Genomic DNA, 24,594 nt, shown 5'->3' on the forward strand with positions numbered 1-24,594 from the left:
GGGTTGTACCTGTAGCGAGTTTCACATTCTAACCGCTCTCTGCGTAAAGACATTTCTCCTTATTTCCCTGAACTAAATCAGGCTTTACCCCTTAAGAAATAAAGCCAGATTTAGTGAATGTCAGTGATTCTCGGTTAATATTCTTTTAAATTAATCGTATGGATTTCCTTGCAGCTGAATCATATAATCATCGCATTTAAAGTAAGGGGGAGAAAAACTTGCTATGCGGAGGTAAAAATGAATAGATGGCAACATGAAGGAAGATTTTTTTTATTCCACAAAAATAAGTAACCTATACAGTCCAATCAAGGATATTTTCTGTTGATTTAGAGCTGACTATAAACACTTTTCTACTTTACTGAACAACTTACGCACTTCAATGAGATCATATTGTCAAGAACGAAATCAACTTGCCGGCTGTCCTTTAAGGAGCTGCCCTTACATGGTAGGATTTTTTAAAAATTCGTCAAACTAGGAGCTAAATTGGCTTCTGCCGCATGTGTGGACTTTGCGATTTTCCATTCCTCCCACTGCTGACTAGGCCGCGTCACCACCGGCCCCAGATGGTGTTTCATTCTCTTTGGAGCGTATCTTTATCTCAGATGGTTCTGCTACCATCTTGTTGACGTACCGCGGGTGAATGGCGCTGCTGACCAACAAGGGGCTGCCCTCCAAAGTTTGGTATTGTTGGGAGCTCGCATGGGGGGTTTTGGTGAGTAAAGGTTTCAACTGTGCGGTAACTGACATTTTGTTTCTGAAAGCATTCAAATCTCTGCTGGATTTCAGTCGGTCCCGCTCATCTGGAGAGGTTTCAGCCAGATGGTCACTCGACGGAAAGCTATTCTTCGTGTTGCACAGGCTCGATGTTAGTGTGATGGCTGGCAGCTTTCTGTAAGACACCAATGAACCGGTGCTCGGAAGCACTTTCGCTGGAGTAACTGCGGGATCTGAAGAAGTCACGGGCTTTTGCATGGGCCTGCTCTCAGCTCGTTTCACAGAACACAGAGTCATCTGGCACGGTTGCTTAAGAATTGTTGGCGACATGCTCCTTTCTGTCCTCATTCGCATTGACCGTGTAAGCTTTTCCTGATTGCAATTGTTGTACAACAGGACAAACTCTTTTTGTGACTGGAGTGGCAAGATGTGCAATCCTTTGCTGCATTTTTTGAATATCTCAAATACCAAATCTAAGAGAGAGAGAAATATTGTTGAACGCACCCGTTTGGCCATTTATGAAAGCAATATTAGTTTTCAAGCAGCGAAATTATCAATGGTTGCCACAAATCTCCTTCCGCAACAACATAATGAAGGCAATGACCATCTTACCAAGAGCTTCGTACACTAATTTAGGGATGACTGTTTTGAGAACCTCACAGTGTCTCTGTAAAGATGGGTTGGCGTTCATCTCCAGTAACCAGACCTGAAAAACAGATCAACCACAGAATTGTTAATCCATGAGTGTGCCTTCCACTTTAATATATCAAATCAAATCAAATCAAATCAACTTTTATTGTCATTGTTAGTGCACAAGTGCAGTACAACGAAATGTAGGCTTGCGGCTCCCGAGAGTGTACATTTGGATTAAGACATATATGGGATAGGATGGTGTCATGGGCTGAATGGTCTTCCACCTCTGGGGCCGTGTGTTCAAATTCAGCCCAGATACCTTTCTTATATCTGTTAGCTGTAAGATTTCCACATGAAACAGTTTGTACAATCTCTATCGAGCTCCTAATGGTCATGGGCCCACACCACTAACACTGCCTCTAATACCAAAATCACTCAAACACCACAGGTTTTGCAAATGGAAAAACGTCATTAGTGTTAGATATGGGAAAATGCCACACTGGCGTAATAAGAGAGAGGTCTTCTGAAGGACAGGATGTCACAACTAATGAATTACATTGTTAAGTAGGTCACCCCAGCAACAAATGACATGAATGTCTGGTATTTTTTTTTGTGCAATTGCTTGAGGGAGGAATGTTGATCAGGACATCAGGGGAGTTCCCTGCACTTCTTGGAATAGCATCTTTGGAACCTACTGACATGCTGTGATTGAGGTGTTTTTTGAAGATTCTGCTAATCTGACAGGCCAGGAATAGTCCTGATATCACAGGCTCCCTCCCTCCTCAACAGGTACAGGCTGGTGAAACTCGCCTCAAGGCAAAGTCTGACTGAGAACACCAGCTGAAATAGATTCAAAGCTGGGTTAGGGGTTAAGGTTAGGTTTAGGGTTATTATTTCTAAACATTGTTCTTTCCTCCCCCCAAAAAAATAAAATTCTGTGTCAGGTGAATGAAAGGCTTTGCTAAGATATAACTAATAATAAAAGGCTGAAAAAGATTAGACTTTGAAAAAATTATTTATATATTTCTTCTTTTACAGGAAAACGTTACTTTCTCCCCTTACCTGGCCATGCCCATGCATTCCTTTAGCTGAGCGTGTGGGCAGGTGGCCCCTACTCAGGCTGTTTGCCGTTCGCAACCTTGGTGTCGTATTTGACCCCGAGATGAGCTTCTGATCACATGATTAATGGCCTGGTAGTGAAATCGGATTCCCAGAAATCACCTGTTCAAAGCCACGTAGCCTTGTGATTTGTTAGTGGTCATTAATTATGGGTAAAATAAAAAATCCCATTTTCCTTAAAATTAAAAGAATCCTGGCCCCTCGATGATTGAATTAATTAACGAACAGATAACCATCCCGAGAGATCTGCGCTCCTCTAATTCTGCTCACTTGAGCATCCCTGATTATAATCGCCCAATCATTGGTGGCCGTGCCTTCTGTTGTCTAGGCCCTAAGCTCTGGAATTCCCTCCCTAAATCTCTCCACCTCTCTTTCCTCCTTTAAGACGCTCTTTAAAACCGACCTCTTTGACCAAGCTTTTGGTCACCTGCCCTAATTTCTCCTTATGTGGCTTAGTGTCAAATTTTTTGTCTTATAATACTCCTGTGAAGTGCCATTGGACATTTTACTACGTTAAAGGCGCTATATAAATACAAGTTGTTGTTGTTGATGGTACTCTGGGATTTCTCACTGTGCAGCATTCATATACCAGTACCATGAGCAGCAATTTACTGGAACACAAGAGGGCACCATCTCCCATTCATTGCTATTCCCTTTCATCCCATTTGATTACGTGACAAGAGTGTGCATTGTACAGTATTTTGCATACATTAATGCACTCCAAATAAATCATGGCTGGGTCAGTGCTGTGCTTCAGTGCTGCCATCTGCGTGCGTTCGATTGGTCTGGGGACTGCTAGGCAACAGGTTTGAAGCCGCCAGAAAGCCAACAAACTATCATTCCCATTCTTGTCTTTGTTGCAGAAGCCCTGCAACAAAGGGCCGTTGTTGATTTGTTAAGTGGGTAAATCAGCAAGTAAATAAAACAATATGAAACAAGGCCATTTCAAACACTCTACTTTGTTCCTTGGTGCACTTTGTATGTCACTGCATGACTCAAAACAACATTTTTTCATCCCAATCCTAAGGAAAGCTTTTGTTGTTCAAGCCCCATGTGGGACATCAGGGTGGAACACACTGAGTGCTGCTTCCTGCCTTACAATTTCAGGTTTTTAACATCCCTGAGAGCAAAGATAACTCCTGGCTTCTTTACTCCATTACCAACTACCTCTTTAAACTTCTCTCCCCTGCCCACTCCAGCCTCACCTCCAACAAGTTCAAGGAACTCATGGACTTCTTTATCACTAAGAACAAGATCTTCCTTTCAGCTACCTCTGCTGCATTCGCCCCATTCCCTTGCCCACCAAGCTATACCTCGTTCCAGATTCCCATCCCCGCCTCACCCCCCCATGCCCTAGCCCTGAACCTGCTTCTTTATCTAGTTCCTCTCTTATCTCCCCTTGTGCCTTCTCTGAGCTCATCCTGTCCATGAGACCCACCTCCTGCTCCCTCACCCCTATTTCCACTATACTAACCACCCAACTTCCCTTCCTGGCTCCCATGCTAGCTGACATTGTAACTAATTTCCTCTCCTTATGTACTGTCCCATTCCCTTTCAGAATTGCCAACATCACCCCCTCCTCAAAAAATTCACACTCGACCCCTCTGTCCTTGGTTCCACTCTTACCTATCTGATCACAGCCGGAGCATCTCCAACAATGGTTTCTCTTCCTGTGACCGCTCCATTACCTCCGGAGTCCCCCAAGGATTTATCCTTGGCCCGCCCTATATGACATTATCCACAGGCATGGGGTCGGCTTCCACATGTACACTGATGACAGACACTCAGCTCTACATCTCCACCACCTCTGTCCTCTTGCCACTGAATCCATCCCCCTCCATTGATTCAGGCTGAACCAGGCTGTCAAAATCTCAGTGTCATATTTGTCACTGATTTGAACTTCCACTTCCATTACATCGCCCACCTCCGTCCCTGTCTCAGTCCATCTGCTGGTGAAACCCCATCTGTGCCTTTCCTCCAGACTCAACTATTCCAATGCTCCCATGGCTAGGCACGTACTCCAGGAAAACTCCTCTACTCTTCTTCGAATAGTGCCACGGGATATTTTATGACCACCTGAGAGGGTAGACAGGGACTTGGTTTAACATCTCATCTGAAAGACAGTACCTTTCACAGTGTAACACACCCTCAGTACTGCACTGAAGTGTCAGCCTAGATTATGGGCTGGATTTTGTCAATGGGGGCATGTTGGGGGCGGGACTGCTGGTTTTTGGGTTTTAGTCCCGCCCCCAACAATGCCAAGCCAACCCACACTATTTTCCCTTGATTGACCTTGTTAAGCCCGCCCTGCGGGCTTAGCCGGCCAATTAAGGGAAAGCCGGTGACAGAGGACGTCAGCGCATGACAGTTCATCTGTCAAAAATTTTTGACAGATGAATTGTCAGCGTTTGACAGCTTCTCTAAGTTGTCAAACACTGACAATCTCTGTTCTAAGGTGAACCCTTGTACTGAAGACTCACCAAACCTCTTTCCTCAGCAGAAAGCAGATGGCTGTTGCATCTGAGAATGCAGCAGCCATTCTGTCATCTCTGCCGTTGAGATGAGGCACCTCCGGATCCCCAAGGATTGAAGCCTGCAGGAAGAAACAAAGGTCAGTAAACTTTTTCTAATACTTTACACTCACCTCTCATACTTACCTCTCCACACTTGCACCCATCACTCACCTCCACAGCGCACTTTTCGATCCCTTTCACCCCTGCAGACCCACTGCTTGCCTCGCTGACCCTGGCGAGGTTCGCAGCCGTCGGGAAGCCCGCATTTGCAAGGGGTAAAATGGGGATAAGCCTCTTAACTGCCTGTTAACTACCTGTTAACAGGCAGTTCATTGGCTGTAATCCCTTTCCCACCTCAAGGAGATGGGTCCCTGCGCGAGTCGGGGACCCGCCTCCCGGGAAGATGGCACGGAGGTGGGTTGGGGGCGAGGTCGGTACCCGCTCTAGTTTCTGCCATTAACGGCAGTCCCGCCTCCATACCCGCCTCCCCAGGGCTGGAAAAAATCCCCCCTTTGTGTTCGAGTCTCTGGAGTGGGTCTTGAAACCACAATCTTCTCGGACAGCCAGAGTGCTACCAACCGTATCAAGGCTGACACTAATCACAAGCAACATTCCCTATAAGGTGCACGGCCGCCTTGTCAATGTAAAGTTTGGCGCATGCGCGAAACTGTGAATGGGCCACGTAGCCCCTTAAAGGTGCCGTGCACCCAAAAAAAAGGAAACATTGATGACAAGTAGAATTACAAATAATGTCCAGAAGATGTTAATTTACTTTTACAAAGTTGAACATCCCCCATCTAGTCCCAGCACCAGACAATCAAACCATATCTGATCAACTTAGTCAAGACCTATTCCTCTAACTTCAAATCTCATTCCCAATCAGATATTTATTCATCTGCCTTTAGAAGAAGATAATCCACAAAGAATCAATTGTGTTTGCACACTCGATAGTATCTGGAGAAAAAAGTCATATTATCTATTTACATTCACGACATTTAAATCCTGGATCATCTCAATTTTCTTTTAGGAAAAAAAAGTTCAACTTGCAAAATTTCTCCGCCTAACTCACTGGGTCACAAAAAGCACCAGTTAAGCATTTACATAGAGCCACCGCCAGGCATCAAATTCTTGAACTGACCGACCAAAGTTGTCATCTATGGTGTGCGGCCAATCTGCTTACTCTCATAATGAACAAAACTGGACGGCGGAAGAGAATGAAAATTACAATTACCTTGAAGTTTTGATCAACTATAAAGTCGCAGCCCAAGAGGTCGAAGTAGCCCAGTTTGCAATCCAGTTTCCCCTTGACGGCGAAGAAACATTGTATCATGATATGCTGCATTCTCTTCTGCAAGGAAGTTATGAAACTCTTAATTTACATTGGTTCATCTTTCTTGACCCATGCAGGCTATAACTCTCATTTACATCCAAGGGAGAGTGCTCATATGCACTGGTTACCTCTGTTTATCATCGCCCCCCCCCTCCACCGCCCCCCTCCCCCATCCCCTTCCTGGATTCCCCATCCGTCTGAGTCAGAAGGCTGTGGGTTCAAGTCCCACTCCAGAGGCTTAAGCACAAAAATCCAGGCTGACGCTCCCAGTGTAGTGCTGTCTTTCAGATGAGATGTTAAACCAAGGTCCCCTCTGCTCTCTCAAGTGGACATAAAAGATCCCATGGCACTATTTCGAGGAAGAGCAGGGGAGTTATCCCCGGTGTCCTGGCCAATATTTATCCCTCAATCAACCTCACTGGAACAGATTATCTGGTCATTATCACAGTGCTATTTGTGGGAGCTTGCTGTGCGCAAATTGACTGCCGCATTTCCTACATTACAACAGTGACTACACTTCAAAAGTACTTCATTGGCTGTAAAGCACTTTGGGACATCCTGATGTCGTGAAAGATGCTATAGAAATGCAAGTTCTTTCTGTCTTGAGAGGAATTCCTAGTCCACATCACTGCGATTTCAGAAATCAGGTTCTGTTGAGCCATTGCATTGCACAGTTGAAGATACTTCATACTATGGCCTCGCCACAGATTAATACCTTCTCTTTCAGCTGAATCTGTAACCTGACCTTCAGAGGTAAAGAGCCAATGATAACTCACCAAATGAACCGTTTGTCTTACTCAGCTCTTACACGTCTAATTGATTTTTAACATTATAACTGCATATTAATTAGCTGCAAGCCCCTGCCTTGGAGCTTAGGAGCGAAAACACCGTTCAGCTACATCATCACAATTTTCTTGCTTGCAAGACAAAAATTCCTGTTGCTAACAAATTTCCCACTGAAGTTTGCCTAATTTTCTAGCAGACTGATAAAAGCCGACATAGGAAGATTAGGCTTATAGGAACACAGGAACAGGAGGAGGCCATTCAGCCCCTCGAGCCTGTTCCGCCATTCAATGAGATCTGCTGATCTGCGACCTAACTCCATATACCCGCTTTTCGCCCGTATCCCTTAATACCTTTTTGGTTAACAAAAATCTATCAATCTCAGCTTTAAAATTAACAATTGATCGAGCAACAATTGCCATTTGCGGAAGAGAGTTCCAAACTTCTACCACCCAATGGCCGCGATTTCGCCAGCCATGGCGAGTCCAGTGCGGCCGGAGTACAGAGCGGTCTCAAACCCCACTCCCGTCTTCAACCCGCCTCCTCCAAGCGATTTTGCCCTGATTGGGCTTGTTAAGCCTGCCCTGCGAGGTTCCCGGCCAATTAAAAGGAAGCGGGTCTGATGATGTCACCTGATGATGCGTCATCAGCCGGTTTCCTTAAAGGGACCATGTCCACATTGAGTTTGACATTTGTGCTGTCAGTGTTCTACAGCATTGAGGTGCTGCAAACACTGACAAGCACTGCACAGAGGAGCACGGCTGCACCCAGGCTCTCCCATGACTCCCTCCATATGCTTATGGAGGGTGTCACAGCACGCAGGGAGGTTCTCTTCCATTCCAATGGGTGGAAGAAACCTCCCCAGGAGATCAACACAGCCTGGTTGCACATTGCACAGGAGGGCACAAGCAGGGATGTCATCAGGAGGACCAGGCTGCAGTGGCGCAAACCTTTCAATGATCACAGTAGATCACGAAATGTTACTGCAAAGCCACACTCAATCTCATCCTCTTGTGCCACTCATCACATCCCCATCACTCTGCCTTCCCTACCCTACTCCTGCACATCCTTACTCACACCAACTTACCTTGCACCTCCAACCATCCCTCTCTATCTACATTATCACTTCCCCATCTCACTAGCCACCCCTCACACTCACCCTCATCCTTGTCCAATCATTCAAACTAACAACACACAAGGGTAGGCACTTGTGTGCTTTAGCCAATGCTCGTGTAAAGTTTCTGATAATGTGTTGTCAAGCATTGAAATCTTTATTTTCACCACTTTGTCTTCTTGGACAGATTTGTGTACACCTTTGGAAGTGGCTTAGTGAGTTGCAGTGAATGGTGAGACATAAGGGTAACTGCCCCCCACTCCCACAATGGTGATGAGTGTGAAAGGAATGGCTTGGACATTGTAGGGATGCTTTATGGTGTTCGTGTGGGGTGGTGCCAACCTGGTGCATCATGTGGCAGCCAGGGTGTACAGTGTTAAGTGAAGCAAATCTGGACATGGTGACGCTATCGCTGGCGTCCCGAGCAGCAATGTGCATGGGTGATGATGTCCTGTGTCCTGTGCAGCATCAGTTGATTGTGGAGAAGGTTGGTGCGGATGTTGGTGCTGCTGGTGTGTCCGGTGATGCTGGTGTTGGGGCTGATCGTGGTGGGATTCTGAGGACCAAGGTGAGATTTTTCCAAGGGCACCGATGCTGATGGAATAGATGGCAGGTGAGGTTGAGATGACAGAAGTGATCTGTCAATGGTGAGATAGGATGTTCCAGTGAGGTGACACTGGATAGAGAGTTTACTCCAAACACTTGCAACCTGCATAAAGCTCAATCTGTGTTCCAAATGCAGTAAACAACAGCTTCTAACCTTGGAAAGTGAAGACCTATGAAATGGGAGCTTTTATAGACCATTTGCAGCTGTCGGCTTAGTAAATTATTCCATGCTGACACAACACCCGACCTCCTTACCTGACGTGATCCCCACGCTCCGGAAAACTCGTGGAAATGCTGGTAAAATGGTAAGTACATGGTAAAATGGTGCTTAACTACCTTTTAACAAGCTTTTAAGTAGTTGACCCGCCGCTTGGGAAACTGACAAGGAGGCGGGTTTACAACAGGATACCAACACGCTGTCAATCTTTGTGATTTTGACAGCGGACCCACCTCCAAACCCACACTCTGAGCACCGGTAAAATTCCGGCCTTTGTGTGTAGAAGTTTTTCCTAATTTCACTTCTGAAAGGTCTGGCTCTAATTTTTAGACTCTGCCCCCTAGTCCTAGACTCCCCAACCAGCAGAAATAGTTTCTCTCTATCTACCCTATCTGTACCCCTTAATATCTTGAAAACTTCGATAGCGGCCGAAAATCCGTATAAGTACCAATATGCTCTGCCACTGACCCCACCGAAGATCACGGGGGTCAGAGGAGGCCCCATCTGAATTGTGGGCATCCATATCACTGGCAGGATGTCTAGATACCACGCTGCCTTTCATAGTGGAATTCAACGTGCTGGAGGGGATGAGCATTGGATCCGATCCCTGGAAACATCAGTTAACTTTGGTTCCATTTGACAATTAAAAAAAAAATCTCGCCCACTTTTCATTGAGGGTCCAGGCCATAATCCAAGCCTGGACCCTTAAATGGAGCCCACCACTGCCATTGGGCTGGTCAGTATGCCTGGTCTCACCAGGAGTATGACCACCAAGCCTCAGTTGGGTCCATTTGAGGCCTGATATATCTAGGCCTCGGCCTAACTTCTGCCATGCTTCTGCTGAGGGAATGGTGGAAGATTTTTGGCTCCACGTTATTTAAATTCTTTGAAAATAATATTACAGAAAACAACCAACCTGAGTGAAAGCACAATCTTACCGCAAAAACAGTGAAGACCCAGTCCTTCGGGAGACGGTTTGCTCTCATATACTTCTCATTAATATAGTCATTCAAGTGCTCCATGGACCAGACTGTGTCCTCCTTCATGTCATTGTACAGGGGGTTCTTTTTCTGTACAAACTGTGGGTATGAAAGTGCAAAGCTGCAATTAGTGGAATAAACCTCCATCTCCTGAGGGTTGGGGGAGGGGAACAGGTGGAATGACACCGGCTCCTGAGATCACAGGAAGGGACCGATAAATACAAGGTGAAAGAGCAACTGACTCGTCTTATGCCTGTGGATGCTGAATTGCATTGAATGTGCTGCTTGGATGTGGTAACAAAGTACAGCCCCCACTCGTCAACTTGCTCTGCACCTCTGGCCAACAGCGACTTTTGTCCACCATTGTGGATGGTCCCCAGCGATCGAGAAGATCGAGGGTTGGTAGCAGGGAGGTGACTTGGATTGTGGCAGATATCGCGGGGGGGGGGGCAGAGATCGCCGGGGGAGGTGATCGTGGGGGGGTAGAGATTGCGCGGGGGAGAGATTACATAGGATTAGATAGGATATACAGCACAGAAACAGGCCATTCGGCCCAACCAGTCCATGCTGGCGTTTATGCTCCACACGAGCCTTTCCTCATCTAAATCTATCAGCATAACCCTCTATTCCCTTCTCCCTCATATGCTTGTCCAGCCTCCCCTTAAATGCATCTATACTATTCGCCTCAATCACTCCCTGTGGTAGCGAGTTCCACATTCTCACCACTCTCTGGGTAAAGAAGTTTCTTCTGAATTCCCTATTGGATTTCTTGGTGACTATCTTATATTGATGGCCTCTAGTTATGCTCTTCCCCACCAGTGGAGACATTCTCTCTGTATCCACTCTGTCAAAATTTTTCATAACTTTAAAGACCTCTATTAGATGGATGTGTCGGATGACCAATGGCGAAAGTGTGGGGGCAGGGTGGTTTGAGGCAGGAGGTCATGTGGTGACACCTCCAGGAATATGTCCAATCAGAGTTGGCAACCCGAGCTCATGCTGAAAGAGCAACAAACTCGGCTTATGCATGTGGCTATAATGCTTTATGCCTTACAGTTTTAGATGGATAAAATGTGGACACTTGAGGATCCCAAGCCTCAGTACCCCAGTTTAGGAAAATAAGCTGTGATCCTATGAGAGAAGCACACTCTATATAAAGCAAACTTTGATGGATTTCTCAGTAGTTTGGTTTGGAAGCTCTTAAGCATTGCTATGGGTTTCCCTGTGTCCTCCAACTCTCCACCCACTTCCTTCAGCCCACAGCTCGGCAGAGTTTACAGTTGCCTTGGCCCTAATCTTTTTAACTCTCTCCCTATATCCCTATGTGGCGGATCCCATCTTTGGCCTCTTGTGCATCTATCACTTCCTTCACTCCACCATTGGCGGCCGTGCCTTCAGCTGTCTAAGCCCTAAGCCCTGGAATTCCTTCCCCAAACCTTATTGCCTCTCCACCTCTCTCTCTCCTCCTTTAGGATGCTCCTTAAAACCTACCTCTTTGACCAAGCTTTTGGTCATCTGTCCTAATATCTCCTTATGTGGCTTGGTGTCAAATTGTTTTGTTTGATAACGCTCCTGTGAAGCGGCTTGGGACATTTTACTATGTTAAAGGTGCTATATAAATGTAAGTGGCTGTTATTGATACACTTTTAACTGTATTTGCTTCATTCAGTTCTCAGTAACTTGCAGCTTTGTTTGCTTCAGCCTTCTACTCTGTTCTCTGAATTTGCGGAGAATCACAACACTTCTGATAACACCGTTTCCTTTGAATTTCCAAACAAAGTCTACTTTAGTCACAACCAATGTTCCCTTTAATGTTTTTTGGGTGCGTGGCCCCTTTAACGGGCTGCGTGGCCCATTCAAATTCCCGCGCATGCGCGTTTTTTTTTTCTATTTGAAAGCCGGTGCACCAGCTGCGCGGGAGCTCCAGACAGTGGCTGTGAAGGTGACCGTGGCTGTGAAGGTGACCATGGCTATGAACGTATCAGCCGTCTGGCTCCTTCCAGGCTGGTGCTGGAGACATCAGCAACATCTCACAGTTTGCAGTACGCTGCTGCATAAGGGAGGTCACTGAGGCACTCTATCCAAAGAGAGACAGCTTCATCTCATTCCCTCTTGCCAGCGAGAAGCAGGAGGAGCAAGCATGAGGGTTTGCAAGGTTTGCAGGCTTCCCCATAGAATCATAGAAAGTTACAGCACGGAAAGAGGCCATTTTGGCCCATCGTGTCCACGCTGGCCAACAAAGAGCTATCCAGCCTAATCCCACTTCCCAGCTCTTGGTCCATAGCCCTGCAGGTTAGAGCATCCCAAGTGCACATCCAAGTACTTTTTAAATGTAGTTAGGGTTCCTTTAAATCTTTAAATCCTTTAAACAGGAACACTGGTCACAACATCACTAAGATCAGTTTACTCACTGATAGCCCCAGCTCTCTGCAAGGGCTGCTTTTATACACTCATACCTACATGCAATGTTCCCTTTAAGCTGTGCGGCCGTGCAGCGTTCCGGGGATCCCGCGCAGCCGGCTTTTCAATGCAGAAGCCGGCATGCAGGGTATTGTGAATGGCCTGTGCAGCCCCTTAAAGAGACTGCATGGCATCAAGAATAATTACGGGGAGCATTGCCTGCATGTACTGCTTATATATATATATTTGGAAACAAAAAACACAGCCCAAAAAAGCTTTACGCATCATATCTGAACAATCAGGAAGCCATGTTGACAAAGGCTTTGCATTTCCAACTTTTTTGTGTGCTTGGTACCTTTGGGTTCATCAAGGTGCGAGACATCAATGCTGGGGAATTAAACAATTACATACTTTTTAAAATCTCCAATGGAAACATCAGTGACTGCAAGGATCATGTACACCTGGGTGAGATTCAAAGTAAAGTTCCTCAGTTCTGCCCTAACATGCCCGAATCCTGTCTCTGAAGGGATTCTAATTCTGTCAGCTTTTTTACAGGAATATTTGTGTAGACCCAGACTTATTTTATAACAATTCTATAAATCATGAAAAGTTACTCTCGTGACCTTCAATGGTAAAATCCAAAAAAGAGCGACTCAAAATATGAAGAGGTGCCGAGTTTTGGAAAAGATTGCCAACAGCTGCCGCGGTGGGTATTTTTAGCCCCTCTCTCAGGGGTTGCTGGGTAATTTACACAATGCTAATGAACACCTGCCTTGAATTAAGCCGGGCGACCCGGCCTCACCTGAACAGATAAAATCCCCTGAGCGCTGCCTAACTACACGAACAAACAGGCAGCAAAGAAACAACAGACTCCTGTGATTTCTTTCTATGGGGTAGATTTTGACTTTGTGTGATGGTATTAAACAAGTGATAGCAAACGTCTTACATCGCTCCTGATTTTTATTTCCTTTTTTTTTACGCTGGAAGAGCGGTGGAAGCAGATTCGATAGTAACGTTCAAAAAGGAATTGGATAAATACTTGAAAAGGAAACATTTGCAGGGCTACGGGGAAAGAGTAGGGGAATGGGTCTAATTGGATGGCTCGCTCAAAGAGCCGGCATGGCCATGATGGGCCGAATGGCCTCCTTCTGAGCTGTAGGATTCTATCCTTAGCTGAAAGGGCAGGAGATGTTCTTCCAGGCCTCTACCAATGACATTGTGTAAATGGATGCTGAGATTAGGTTTCACTCAACATCTCTCCACAAGAGCATGACCGAGATTGGGAACTCAATGTTTGAGGAAATAGCGGCAGAAAACACCAAATTGCACAGTTTTCATTAACAACAAAATCCATGGGATAAATAGGATGTACTTTTCTATAGATTTTCGTTTGGTGTCTGCCCCTTTAAGACAGCCATCGTGCATGGGGAATTTAACAGCCAATTAAACCAAAGTCTTGCACCAAGCCTATAGCCGTACAATGTTGTGAAGTTTGTTGTCATAGTCTCCTTGGTAACAGATTTAAGACGGAGACTAACATGAGTTTCAAATGTACAGGTTTTGTAATTGATTGTTTGTACACAATTAAAAAAAAATCCGAGTAGTGGAACATTCAAAAATTCAGGAAGCGCCGTTAACTCTTGTTTGGGGGACATGAGAGAGACTTTTCTGTTCAAATTGGAGCAGTTGGAAAATGTCATGAGGCACCGGTGGCTGGGGAAATCCCAAAAGAGGGATCAAATCTTAAAGAAAAGAGGCTGTTTTAAAATTTTAGAAGAGACCAGGGAAGCACTGGGCCTTTAAAAATCCCTTCCGGAGGATTATTTTGTTCTTCGAAGTACAGCCTTTTATTATTTTGACTAATCTAGGAGTTAGATAAAAGACTTCAACAACAACAACTTGTATTTATAAAGCGCCTTTAACATAGTAAAACGTCCCAAGGCGCTTCACAGGGGCGTAATCGAACAAGATTTGACACCGAGCCACATAAAGCATAGTCAAAGAGGTAGGTTTTAAGGAGCATCTTAGAGGAGGAGAGCGAGCTAGAGAGGCGGAGAGGTTTAGGGAGGGAATTCCAGAGCTTGGGGCCCAGGCAGTTGAAGACACAGCCGCCACTAGTGGAGTGAAGGATATCGGGGATGTGGCAGAGGCTAGAACTGGAAGAGCACCGCGATTTCAAAGGGTGTAGGGCTGGGGGAGGTTACAGAGATAGGGAGGGCCGGGGCCATGGAGGGATTTTGACTATAAATATATAACTCCATTATATCACTGTTACATTATTCGCTATTTCATGGTTAGTTGAAAGCATTCACTTGATATTTTACACGTCAAATGAGGTCTGATGTGAATCTCGACTGCTTTGAAAGACTGCTGATGAGATCTTGCGGAAGCATAAAATAGTCCAGAACCTAAAAGCAATTATGACGCAGGATTGGCTGTTCATTCTCCCCGGCACTCATCTAAATCTCAGGGAACGGGGAGTCGCTCTCGAAAGTTTGGGGAGTTGGAACTCACCCATGAGTGATCCAAGATATGACAGCTAATAATCAGCGTAAGAAGATTTTAAAAAGACTCGAAAATATAAAAATCAACTCAACATTATCATTTTACTTCATGACCCCCTCCTAATATTTTAGAAACATAGAAACATAGAAGATAGGAGCAGGAGTAGGCCATTCAGCCCCTCGAGCCTGTTCCGCCATTTAATGAGATCATGGCTGATCATCCAAATTCAGTACCCGGTCCCTGCTTTCTCCCCATATCCCTTGATCCCTTTAGCCTTAAGAAATATATCTAACTCCTTCTTGAATATATTTAATAAGTTGGCCTCAACTGCCTTCTGTGGTAGAGAATTCCACAGGTTCATCACTGTCTGGGTGAAGAAATTCCTCCTCATCTCAGTCCTAAATGGCTTACCCCTTATCCTTAGACTGTGACCCCTGGTTCTGGATTCCCCCGCCATCGGGAACATCCTTCCTGCATCTAGTCTGTCTAGTCCTGTTAGAATTTTATAAGTTTCAATGAGATCCCCTCTCATTCTTCTAAACTCTAGCGAATATAAGCCTAATCGACTCAATCTCTCTTCATACGTTATTCCTGCCATCCCAGGTATCAGTCTGGTGAATCTTCACTGCACTCCCTCCATGGCAAGAACATCCTTCCTCAGATAAGGCGACCAAAACTGCACACAGTACTCAAGGTGTGGTCTCACCAAGGCCCTGTACAACTGCAGCAAGACATCCTTGTTCCTGTACTCGAATCCTCTCGCTATGAAGGCCAACATACCATTTGCCTTCTTAACCGCCTGCTGCACCTGCATGCTTACCTTCAGCGACTGGTGCACAAGGACACCCAGGTCTCGTTGCACTTCCATTTCTCCCAATCTATTGCCGTTCAGATAATAATCTGATTCATAAATTCTGACAAGGGAGATGGAAGGAAGGCATTTCCCCCACATTCAACTTACCTGATTGGTCAGGTGGCTGGTCAGGTCATCAGAATATGGATCATATTTGTTACATGTCAATTTGACGTAACCATGACAAAAGAAGATCACATGAGGTGAGGTGGAGGCGATCAGGAGGTAGGAGCGGACATCAAACTTTCTATCATCCAAAAGTAGAGGTTTGTGCAGATATCTGTTTGGATAAAAGCACAGGCATTTTAGCACAATTCTACAGATAGGTTTTTGCAGTATCGGACAGATATTTCATTTCTAGTGCTTCCATCTGGACCAATGCCAGACTTTTCCTCTTTCGCGCACATCTGTGGGCTGATTTTCCAAATGTTTCAGAACATCTCCCGCTGGAAGCACATCCCAGGAAATCGCGGGCACAATGCCCCATGATTTTTCCATGGGAAAATGGTTTGGACCGAGCCCACAATTACCCAGTATGCACTCCCAATGGGTAAGACTCCCTGCTGGGAACATGCCTTCATAAAATCAATCTTAGAAGATTTTCTTTCTGATTTTCTTGCACACACAAATGCGTCTGAAAACTCTATGTGAAATATGGTGGAGTGATTAAAATGGGGTATGTGCAAGATGCCCGAATTGGAGGAGCGCCGAGATACCGGAGGGTTGCCGCGCCGGAGGAGGTTATGTTCCGCAAAGAGTAATGGTCAAAAGCTGAGCGAGGCCAGCCTGAGAGTGACACGACAGCGGGGCCACCGATCCACCTGCTCCTGCTCCGATTTCTTATGTCAGTAATCTGTTAGTGACAGCCGAATGCGCTTCCTGTCCGGGAGCAAAGGTCGCAGAATGCGCTTCCTGTCCGGGAGCAAAGGTCGTAGAATGCACTTCCTGTCCGGGAGCAAAGGTTAGCGAGGGGTTGGGTTGGGAGAAAAATAGATTTCTATACCAAATCTCACGAGTTTTAAGATTTTGTCTCTTGATTTATGAGACGGTGGGTTTGGCATTACTGTAATTAAATGGTATTCAAGATCCCCTTTTGGATCTAATCCGGCTACATAACTTGCAGCTTTGTTTATATTGCGATTGCTCTTAATTACCTTTGCACTATTCTGTTGATGGGTAAACCATAGTACATCCTGCAGCAAGGAATCTGCTGCACTTTTTCCAGTTTCGCACGGAAGTCCAGGAAGTCATTGTGGCACTTCAGGAGGAAGATTCCTCGGCCCAGGTTAGATCCGGCAGGTTTCGAAATCCAAATCGGCCCATCTGCATGGAGAGAAACACGGGAAACAAAACCTCAGCGGAAGGAAATAATGCTTCCCAATGATCGGCAAGCAGTTAATTACAGCAGTCTCTGTTTTATTCATCTCATTCCACAGAACCCCATTAAGAGCTGACTAGGGGGCAGACGACTTCAAAATTTCATTTGGATTGTCCAATGCTATGGGATGGATTACCAGTAATTGTAATGCAGGAGATTGTAAGGCAGGAGATTGTAATGCAGTAGATTGTAATGCAGGGGATTGTAATGCAGGAGGTTGTAATGCAGGGGATTGTAATGCAGGAGATTGTAATGCAGGAGGTTGTAATGCAGGAGATTGTAATACAGGGGATTGTAATTCAGGGGATTGTAATGCAGGAGGTTGTAATGCAGGAGATTGTAATGCAGGAGATTGTAATTCAGGGGATTGTAATGCAGGGGGTTGTAATACAGGGGATTGTAATACAGGGGATTGTAATGCAGCAGATTGTAATGCAGCAGATTGTAATGCAGGAGGTTGTAATGCAGCAGGTTGAAATGCAGCAGGTTGAAATGCAGCAGAATGTAATGCAGCAGATTGTAATGTAGCAGATTGTAATGCAGGAGACCATTTGAGATACAAGGAGTACCTAAGAGAAATGAGATAATAGATGAGGTGGAAAAGTTCTTCTACAATTGGAATATGATTAACTACAGATCGAGTAACTCAGAGCTCCTCAAAATAGCCTGATGATGTAGCGCAATGCAGGGCATGACTGTGGCATCACAGAGAAAAGCACCAAGCAGAGGAAAGGGGCTTCACATGAAATGGGAGCATAACCGTTACCATTTCAGACTCATGTCTTATTGTCCCGTGCTGAACTACACCACCAGGCCAACTGTGGAGGCTTTGCTTTCTTATTCACATTGTTCCCCCTCTATTACCCAGACTGGGTTATGGATGCATGAGTTCGGGAAGCCTTCCGATTCCTCGTTCAAGTGCTCGTCTAAAGCAATGTATCAGAAAACTATTCAAGGACTGGGAGTCGGATCACCCCCGAACACCTGTTTGAAGAGAACATAATAAAGAAAGAAAAGACCTGCGCCTTTCACAGCCTCAGGATGTCCCAAAGCGCTTTCCAGCCAATGAAGTACTTTTGTAAAATAATCACTGCTGTAATGTAGGAAGCATGATAGCCAATTTATGCACAGAAAGCTCCCACAAACAGCAATCTGATAATGACCAGATCATCTGTTTCAAATGTTGGCTGGGGGATGAATATTGGCCAGGACACTGGGACAACTCCTCCTGATCTTCTTCAAATAGTACCGCGGGATCATTTCCGTCCACCTGAGAGGGCAGGCGGGGCCTTGGTTTAACATCTCATTCGAAAGACGGCGCCTCTGACAGTGCAGCAGTCCCTCAGCACTGTCCGTCTGGATTTTTGTGCTCATGTCTCTGGAGTGAGACTTGAACCCACCACCTTCTGACTCAGGCGAGAGTGCCGCCCACTGAGCCACAGCTGACACCTGAAACATGACAGAAAATACTGGGCGTGTAGAGCAAACCCATCCGCATTTGCAAGAGAAACGTTACCATTTCTGGTGAGAACCTTCAATCGAACCTGCCCGGACACAGCAGAGAAATGCCTTTCCAGGTGCATTCACACTAATTCCAGAGTCAGGGCACAAAGTGGAGTGAGACTCCCTGGAGAAATCAGGTCAGGCCTTAACTCTGGATTGTCACTGGGCAAGTTTAGTGTCAGCATGATGCAACGATACCACTTCCCAGGGGCATTGCTAAACAGAATAAAAATGCACCCTTAAAGGATTGGCAAGGACAATTCAGGACAAACCCAAGAAAACATAAGAACATAAGAAATAAGAGCAGGAGTAGGCTCTACAGCCCCTCGAGCCTACTCCGCCATTCAATAAGATCATGGCTGATCATCGACCTCAACTCCAATTTCCCGCCTGATCGCCATATCCCTTGATTCCCCTAGAGTCCAAAAATCTATCTATCTCAGCCTTGAATATACTCAACGACTCAGCATTCATAGCCCTCTGGGGGCAGAGGATTCCAACCCTCTGAATGAAGAAATTCCTCCTCATCTCAGTCTTAAAAGGCCGATCCCCTATCCTGAGGCTATGCCCCCTAGTTCGAGACTCTCCAGCCAGGGGAGACAACCTCTTAGCATCTACCCTGTCAATCCCCCTCAGAATCTTGTATGTTTCAATGAGATCACCTCTCATTCTTCTAAACTCCAGAGAGTATAGGCCCATTCTACTCAATCTCTCATCATAGGACAGCCCTCTCGTCCGAGGAATCAATCTAGTGAACCTTCGTTGCACCACCTCCAAGGCATGTATTGTTTGGGGGAGCAGTTGCACCCTCGGTTCCCCCTAAGTTAGTACCTATGGGTGCAATGGGTTCAACATTTGCTTTTCCTTTCCAGGACCAAGATTCAAATTCAGCCAAGACTGGTAGGATGAAAGTCTGCACTGTCTGCAAGCTGTAAGGGTCCTATGAAAAACTCAGGTTCCTACAGGCATAAGGCTACGGCACAAAACTAGCATTGAGTCAACAACAACAGCAACTTGCATTTATATAGCGCCTTTAACATAGTAAAACATCCCAAGGTGCTTCACAGGAGCTTTATCAAACAAAATTTGACACCGAGCCCCATAAGGAGATATTATGGCAGATGACCAAAAGCTTGGTCAAAGAGGTAGGTTTTAAGGAGAACCTTAAAGGAGGAAAGAAAGGTGGAGAGGTTTAAGCATTCGATAAGGTTCCACATAAGAGATTGTTAGCTAAAATTAAAGCTCATGGAATGGAAGGCAAATTATTGACCTTGGAATTCCAGAGCTTAGAGCAGCTGAAGGCACGACCGCCAATAGTGGAGCAATTAAAATCGGGGATGCGCAAGAGGCCAGAATTGGAGGAGCGCAGAGGTCTCGGAGGGTTTTAGTGTGAAGGGGGTTACAGAGGTAGGGAGGGGTGAGACCATGGAGGGATTTGAAAACAAGCAATGACCTTTGTACCAATCACACAACCCTCTGCACCTCCAACATTTTAAAATGTGTTAATAGTTCATAAAAATCGTGGAGCTAGTAACTTGGATAGTGGCTGTAACCGCCTGGTTAGGGCGACCCTGGTGTCCCAGCACTCTGCAGTGACAATGAGCCAAGCCACGGAAAAGACAGCACTATACTCTTGTGGTGAGTTCTCAGCCGGGACCTAATTGAATTTTTTGAGGAAGTAACTAAAGTAGTAGACTTTGGGTGTAGTTTGTGTGAACTTCCAGAAGGCATTCAATAAGCTTCCACATAAAAGATTGTTAGCTAAAATTAAAGCTCATGGAATTGAAGGCAAATTATTGACCTGGTTAGGAGATTGGTTAGAAGACAGAGAGTAGGGATACCCATGTATGTACTCAAATTGGAAGGAAGTGACTAGTGGTGTCCCACAAGGACCTGTGCTGGGGCCTCAACTATTCACTATATTTATTAATGATTTAGATAACACGATAGAGAGGCGTATATCCAAGTTTGCCGATGACACAAAGATTGGTGGCAGAGTAAGAAGTGTAGACGGGAGCATTATATTAAAAAGCGACATTGATAGATTAAAATGAGTGGGCATAACTGTGGCAGATGGATTTCAACGCAGATAAGTATGAAATCAACCATTTTGGACCAGAAAAGGATCAATCTGAGTATTTTTAAATGGTGAAAAGCTAAGAACAGTGGGGGACCAAAGAGATTTAGGGGGTCCATGTACATAGATCACTAAAATGTAGCAGTCAGGTACAAAAAAAAAATCAAAAAGGCTAATGGAATGTTAGCCTCTATAACTAGAGAGCTAGACTGTAAAGGGGAGGAAGTTTCGCTACAGCTGCACAAAGCCCTGGTTAGACCACATCTGGAGTACTGTGTACAGCTCTGGGCAACGCACCTTAGAAAAGATTTATTGGCCTTGGAAGGAGTGCAGCGCAGATTCACCAGAATGTTACCAGGGCTCCAAGGGTTAAATTACGAGGAGAGATTACATAAACTAGGCTAGTATTCCCACAAATATAGAAAGTTGAGGGGGATTTGATTGAGGTTTTTAGGATTTTGAAAGGAATTGATAGAGAGAAACATTTTCTGCTGGTGGGGGAGTCTCAGACAAGGGGGACATCCCCTTAAAATCAGAGCCAGGCCATTCAGGAGAGAAGTTAGGAAACACTTCTTCACGCAAAGAGTGGTAGGAGTGTGGAACTCTCGCCCAGAAAGTGCAGCAGATGCTAGCTCAATTGTTCATTTTCAATCAGAGATCGATAGATTTTTACTGGACAAGGGCATTAAGGGATGTAGAGCTACGGCAGGTGGCTGGAGTTAAGATACAGATCAGCCACGATCTCACTGAATAGTGGAACAGGCTCGAGGGGCTGAATGGCCTCCTCCTGTTCCTATGGATTGTCCCATGGAAGGGCGAAAGCCAGGTAAGACATGTCTGCAAAAAGGAGAAACGGAATATTGGAGCCCCAAACCTGTTGGATACATCATTAAAATGAATATCACGACTTACCCTGTAGGGTTGGGGATATATGGTGAGGGGGAAATAATATCGCAGAATGGCAAAAAGGAAAGAGTACCTTCCATAATTTTAAAGAAAGCTAGACGTTCACTTTTCACATCCATGCGATACGTTTCAGGATAAAACTCTTCCATTTTCATGAATCTAGAGAGAGAAAAAAAGAACTTGCATTTACGTATCATTTTTCACAGCCTCAGGATGTCCCAAAGCATTTCACAGCCAAAATGGTTAAGGGGAGATTTAATGGAGGCGTTTAAAATTACGATGGGCTTGGCTAGAGTAGATAGGGAGAAACTGTTTCTGCTGGCAGGAGGGTTGGTAACCAGAGGACACAGATTTATGGCAATTGCCAAAGAACCAGAGGAGAGATTTTTAAGAGCGAGTTCTTGTGATCTGGAATGCGCTGCCTGAAAGGGCAGTGGAAGCAGATTCAATAGTAACTTTCAAAAGGGAATTGGATACATACTTTAAAAGGAAAAATTTGCAGGGCTACGGGGAAAGAGCAGGGGGGTGGAACTAATTGGATAGCTCCTTCAAAGAGCCGGCACAGACACGATGGACCTTCTTCTGTTGCTGTATGAATCTGTGGTTCATCTGCTTATCATAATGCACTGTCCTCAGCAAAAAAAAAACAATACTTTAATGGTACTGAGGAAGGCACCATAACTAGCAGAAGAAAGCCAAGGATTGGGAAGGAAATGCAGGGTCAGGCCGGAGAGAGTGAATGAAGCATTAGGGCTGGAAGTGGGGTGGCGGAGGTGAGGAGGGGTGGGGTGGGGAAGGAGAGCAGTTTGCAAGAACACAGGAATTGGGGAAAGCAGACATTTGCAACCTCAAAACTCAGAAGAATAAACAAATCCTCAAATGTGGTGAGCTACATTTTCATCAGGAATACAAACGTTTGATTCTGAACCAATCAGATTTGTGCCCTGCAGCAACCAATAAGTGTGACAATGCAGTGCTGAAGTGCCTCGCTTACACCTGTATTCAAATATACCACAAACCAGTGAATACCACGTTCTCTCCTACTTTTATTATTCATTGCCTACAAATAATTCACCTTATACTAATTATTTTAAACATCTGCAGGTGGAATTGTTTAATTCAACTGCACACGAACAATTGTTGCCACAGACATGTTCCATTGAAATGGGCAAAGCAGAGCAGATGTTCCTTAAATTAAAATATCAAACCAAATATTAATAACCAGATGAATGGTCCACCTCCTGTTTCAGCAGCAGTAAATCTTCACAATTCTACAGTTCACACAGCCAGCATTTGTTTCAGGATCGGCACATGACACAAACCCCAAACTCCAGCCTAAAGACGCCAATGAGAGCATTTCCCCAGGAATCCCCTCAGCCCTTTCCCAGATCAGCCGCTGTAGCTTGGACAGAACATCGAGGGAGATCCCCAGTCAACCAAAGTTACCACGGTCACCCAGGAGAGCACGTGGAGGAAATTCCCAGAATTTGTGTTTTTCACGATTCAGGATTTTTGATGATTTTATTTTTTTCTTCGCGCAATGGATTTTTGGGATTGCGTTATGTTTCAGTTTGTGTTCTCAAACAAAATGAATTTGCACAGATCAAAAGAAAGCCACGGTTTGCAGGCATTGCAGAATATGCGATAAAGACAGAGGAGCCAGTTTGGGGGATAGCGCTACACCCAGGTTTTTTGAAACTGCTCCAACCAGGATCTACTGTCTCATCCCAGGTCCATCGGCCAGGAGGACCAGAGATGTTCAGCAATTTGTCATCTCATCTCAGGTGACTGAACAATTAATGGTGTGGGTGATTCGATTCACATGGTCACGGCATGAGGAGTCGGCAGGCAATATAGTCCTGGAGGAAGTGGTAGCCAGTTTGGTGGATGGGCCTACTGGTGAATCCCTGCATGGGGAAGGTGTCAGAGATGCTGCACATCTGCTCCCTGGGGCCAGAATGAACAGATAAATGGGGCAAAGGGACCCAGGGACAATCAGGCTTTGAACAGAGAACAAGCTCTTGGCCCTGAGCTGGAAGCTAAAAATTCAGTTTTTGCAGTTAGAAATAGTCTGAAAGCAAGGTGATGCCAAAAGCAAGCACATCATCTCACAAAACGGGCAGGGCACATGGTTTATTATTTTCCCCTTCTTTTCGAGCAAATAAGTGAAATTGAGCTAAATGGAATTTGCTTCGACTGTTGCTCACGTTCAGTCTGTGAAAGAAAGCAGTTTAATGATTTACGTCTTACCTCAGTCTGCCTTCAGAAAGATCAGAGAAGTCCATCTGAGGGCAGGTGTGAAAGACACAATATCCAGTTCAGATCACAAGGGGGTTCTACTGTTATGCCCCTGGACTGTGCCATTGTATAATTAAAACCTAGAGACTGCGCCTTGACATGGTGGGATGGTTTGCGTGCTCCTATGACCCCGAGAGCTACACCGGCGGGAGTATAACTCCTAGTAGGGCCATTGAAGCCAGATAGGTCGAATGGCAAGAGCCAAACTAAAGGCAGTCGACCGGTGCTCCTAGTAGGGGGTTGTGAGCCAGGCTAACATAAAGATGCCTTTTGTTATGGAAACAACCCAGATAAGGGAATTAGGGGTTATGGGGAGCGGGCAGGGAAGTGGACGTGAGTCTAGGTTCGGATCAGCCATGATCCTATTGAATGGAGGAGCAGGCCCGAGGGGCCGTATGGTCTACTCCTGCTCCTACTTCTTATGTTCTTATGTTCTTATACAAGATAAGTTTCAGCTGTGGAGATCTGAAATGTGCATGTTTGGCTCCCAGTTAAGCAACACCTCGATTTTAAAATTTTCATTCTTGTTTTCAAATCTCTCCATGGCCTCCCTTCTCCTTATTTCTGTAATCTCCTCCAGCTCTATAATTCCCCAGATCTCAGCACTCCGCCTATTTGAACATTCCTGATTTTAATTGCGCCACCATTAGCAGTCGTGCCTTCAG

General features: G+C 45.4%; 1 protein-coding gene across 4 annotated transcripts in view; it reads right to left on the reverse strand.

Moving 5' to 3' along the window:
• Positions 1 to 250: 250 nt before the first annotated feature.
• The window catches only part of LOC147100759 (protein polyglycylase TTLL10-like), a 50,035-nt gene continuing 25,691 nt past the window's right edge, over positions 251 to 24,594 (reverse strand). For 3 of the 4 annotated variants that reach the window (XM_085967301.1, XM_085967302.1, XM_085967300.1), the window contains 7 exons: positions 21,705 to 21,790; positions 16,922 to 17,090; positions 15,876 to 16,047; positions 9,968 to 10,108; positions 6,211 to 6,327; positions 1,327 to 1,420; positions 251 to 1,187 (listed from right to left, as the gene is read on the reverse strand). In XM_085967301.1, the coding sequence (XP_085823427.1) occupies positions 538 to 1,187; positions 1,327 to 1,420; positions 6,211 to 6,327; positions 9,968 to 10,108; positions 15,876 to 16,047; positions 16,922 to 17,090; positions 21,705 to 21,790 (1,429 nt within the window). In that variant the 3' untranslated portion in view covers positions 251 to 537. The remainder of the gene's footprint in view (positions 1,188 to 1,326; positions 1,421 to 6,210; positions 6,328 to 9,967; positions 10,109 to 15,875; positions 16,048 to 16,921; positions 17,091 to 21,704; positions 21,791 to 24,594) is intronic. The other variant, XM_085967304.1, reaches the window with a different exon arrangement.

Source organism: Somniosus microcephalus, chromosome 25 (genome assembly GCF_052327205.1).
Source record: "Somniosus microcephalus isolate GS21.2 chromosome 25, FLI_Smic_1.0, whole genome shotgun sequence".
Lineage (NCBI taxonomy): Eukaryota > Metazoa > Chordata > Chondrichthyes > Squaliformes > Somniosidae > Somniosus > Somniosus microcephalus.